Source organism: Seriola lalandi, unplaced genomic scaffold (genome assembly GCF_002814215.2).
Source record: "Seriola lalandi dorsalis isolate HSWRI2012SDOR001 ecotype SW California unplaced genomic scaffold, Sedor1 jcf7180002054075, whole genome shotgun sequence".
In the NCBI taxonomy this organism is placed as follows: Eukaryota; Metazoa; Chordata; class Actinopteri; order Carangiformes; family Carangidae; genus Seriola; species Seriola lalandi.
Genome location: NW_019524628.1, coordinates 33,647 through 36,924, shown reverse-complemented (window position 1 = coordinate 36,924; position 3,278 = coordinate 33,647). Strand labels below are relative to the sequence as shown.

The following is a 3,278-nucleotide window of genomic DNA, read 5'->3' as shown; positions in this document are numbered from 1 at the left end:
CCTCAGGAAAGGTGTGTTTCACTGAATAATACTTTACCTACATTATGAAATATTCATTCAAAATAATGACACATGTTGTTTATTCACATGTGATCTGCTTCCTCTTGTTGTGTTTCAGGAATCGCTGGAGATTGGAAAAACCAGCTGACAGCGTCAGAGGCGGAGCACTTTGATACAGTCTACAAAGACAAAATGAAGGATGTCAAGTTTAAATTTGTCTGGGATTAAAATAAACTTAATGAACGTATGTAATGAAAGTTGGAGAGGAGATGTCACAGCAATGCTAATGTGGCTAATGGTTGTGGTTAGATTGTATCTGTTGGCTCTCGTGTTCACAGGGAAACTTCATCCAGCTTCTTGTTGTGTGTTTAATGGATGATTTCATCACTAAGATGCTGGTAGTCTAGTGCGACATCTAGTGGCAGATCGTTTACAGAACCTTTAAAAATGTGAATCCATCATGACGGACTCCTGCAGATTCTCTGCTCTGATTAAATCAGGACCTTCGTCTACAGAGTGAATAAATCAGTGAGCTGTGAACTGAATGATGAGGAACAGAAGTCATCTGTGTTTATGTTTATATATACATGTATATATTTATCATTTAAAATTCAGACTCAGACTGATCAACAACATGGAACAAACATCACATCCAATCAAAAAAAAAAACTGAACAAGAACAGCAGCGACGCTCTGACAGAGTCGCCGCGCTTCAGTTTGTGAAACAGGTCGTGTTGCAGTGACGTCATCGAATGTGCGACTCGAACCGTCGTGTCCCAGAAACTGACGTCATCAGTGAGTAAACTCCTCATTAACAGAACGCTGCATCACTACATCAGTGATTATTATGATATGATAATGGGAACTACAGGCAGGTGACACACTAAAGGAAAAATATTGATCAAATACTCATAAATACAACATGGAGAAACATAATGAGAAGATGTGAATCATCATCTCCACCACCATCACAGCGTTAATCTGTCCAGAGGAGTTCAGAGAGGTGGGGGCTGTGAAACGAGGAATGCTGAAGCTTTATGTGGATTTTTTCTTTATCTTGTCTCCGTTGTAGCTGAACGCTGGTCCCCAGTTCCACCGGGACAAAGCTCATCTCATTAGTGCATGTCGTCCTCCTCAGCGACTCTGAACCTGAATATTCAACCAGCTCTGATGAGTGTGTCTGTGCTGCTGCAACAGTCTCTCAGTCTGAAACAGTCAGCAGTCAGTCTGTATGGCCTTTGCCATCCAGTCACATCTGGCCAAGAGTAACCTCAGTTTGTCTCCGGATGACTGGATCAGCTCCTTCCCACTGACAGGAACAAAAACACAGAAGAAGAAGAAGGAGAGATGTAAAAACTGAGATTTGAATTTCACTGTTAATCCTTCAGACCTGGACGTGAGTCCTCCTCACCTGTCGTAGTCCAGTCCGAGCAGACTGACTCCGTTAACGGCCAGGATCCGGTCTCCTGGAACCAGCTTCTCACAGCGAGCTGCAGGAGAGTCCGGGACCACGGCACGGATGAAGACGCCCTTCACCCTGAAGGAGGTGTCCTGGAACAGGAGGTCAAAGGTCACTGATGCAGAATACTCACAGTGACACTGTTCACACGCTGAGGTGTCATGTTCTCCGTGTTAGTTCAGTTTGTTAGCGTGCTGATATCTGCTAATTAGCAGTGAACACACGGAACAAGTTTCCATTAAGGAGCAGAACGTGTGTTTGATTTGCGCTGTGTGATCCCGCCCACCGCCAGTTTCCACATCCAGATATGAAACTTAGCTGCTAACACGGCGTGTCGCAGCAGCGGAAGCCAGCAAAAGAACTGGAACATCTGGGCAGATGTTCCAGTTTAGATTCTACCCGACCTGAAAAGCTGAATGACCAGAGACGGAGTAAAACGGGTAAATGGAGACAGCTGAGAGCTCAAGACTTCAAGATGGACGCCAACAGGTGAGCGTTGAGCTGCAGGTAAAGTTAGCTAACCTCGTGTAATTACCACACTGTTAATGGGGTCGTTTGTTTAACAATCTCTGTCACTCACCCTTGTGTCAACTAGAGCAAGACCGAGTCCTCTTTCCCCTCGCTCCAGCTCCAGACTGAAAATCTCATTACTGCTGTCGTCATAATGGTCCTCCTCCTCCTCCTCCTCTTCCTCTTGCTCCCCCTCTTCCTCTTTAATTTTCTTCATATGAGGACAGTCTGATGTCAGACGGTCCGTTCTCAGCGCAGACAGACACTCAAACACTAAACCACCTGTAAGAGACACACAGAGGAGTTCAGTTCATTTTCCAGCTGAAGAAAAGATGAACGGTGACGAGTGTCTGTACCTTCATCATCTACATCAGAGGAGCAGGGCAGCGTCTCACTGTCGGCCTTCATCCTTTTCTCCTGGTCTGTCTTCACCTGGTCCCCAGGCTCCACGACGTGGGGGGTGTTGGGAGGGGTGAGGAGACAGGGCGGGTCCAGAGCCGACCTCCTCACCTCGCTGCTCGTCATCTCTCGGATTTGCAGCTCCAGATGTCTGAGCTTCTGGGACAGGAGGACGGCGCCGCAGGAGCTGAACTCGTCCAGGTAGTGGGTGGAGAGAGGGGAGGGGGGTGACGGGGGTGACGGAGGTAAGGCAGAGGGGGGTGGGTGGGTGTGGAGAGTCTCCTGAAGACAGGAACCACTCTGGAGGATGAATGACATCAGAACAAACACACATTTGAACACTTACATAATTAAAGGAACAGTCTGACATCATTATTATCATTAGCTCATTAGCTCATTAGCCTTGTCGACGGTTAGATGATGATGATGATGATGAAGATTGATATCACTCTTATGTCTGTGCAGTAAATATGAAGCTAGAGTCAGCATCACATTAACAGATTAGTCAGAGCCACACTAGCTGCTTCTACTGCTTCCTGTCCCCATGCTACGCTACGCTAACATCATCACTTGTTAATATAAAATATTCATTTTAGCAGCTTTAAGGTTCTGTGTGTGGAATTTAAATTTTCTATCCCATCAGTGGTACAGCATCAAAAAATAAAGGTGAGTGATTTTCCTTTTCCTGAAAAAAAAAATGATCCTGTAATCTCACCCAGTGTTTAACTGTTTAACAGCCAAAAGAACAATAAACTAATTTTTTTCCCCTGTGGAAATCTTTTTTGATTTGATGATAAAAACAAAACAAAAAATAAATAAATACACTTGACTTTCAGGGCTTCTGTAAGTGATGCTAAAAGAATATTTCAACTCTTTATCGACTTTCTTCCAACAGTACAGGGAACGACTG

At 44.9% G+C, this 3,278-nt stretch overlaps 1 protein-coding gene and 1 pseudogene across 2 annotated transcripts in view; one reads left to right on the top strand and one right to left on the bottom strand.

The window, feature by feature from the left end:
* Positions 1-545, top strand: part of LOC111652851 (sulfotransferase 2B1-like) — a 5,836-nt pseudogene extending 5,291 nt beyond the window's left edge. Inside the window, exons 5-6 of the transcript XR_015437055.1 lie at positions 1-11; positions 119-545. The exon at positions 1-11 is cut by the window's left edge and continues 162 nt beyond it. The product of XR_015437055.1 is annotated as a sulfotransferase 2B1-like (transcript). The remainder of the gene's footprint in view (positions 12-118) is intronic.
* Positions 546-564: 19 nt separating this feature from the next.
* The window catches only part of LOC111652852 (ras-associating and dilute domain-containing protein-like), a 22,998-nt gene continuing 20,284 nt past the window's right edge, over positions 565-3,278 (bottom strand). The window contains exons 15-18 of the mRNA XM_023403242.2: positions 2,326-2,668; positions 2,040-2,251; positions 1,412-1,551; positions 565-1,309 (exon numbers count right to left, since the gene is read on the bottom strand). Coding sequence (XP_023259010.1) covers positions 1,216-1,309; positions 1,412-1,551; positions 2,040-2,251; positions 2,326-2,668 — 789 coding nt within the window. The 3' untranslated portion in view covers positions 565-1,215. The remainder of the gene's footprint in view (positions 1,310-1,411; positions 1,552-2,039; positions 2,252-2,325; positions 2,669-3,278) is intronic.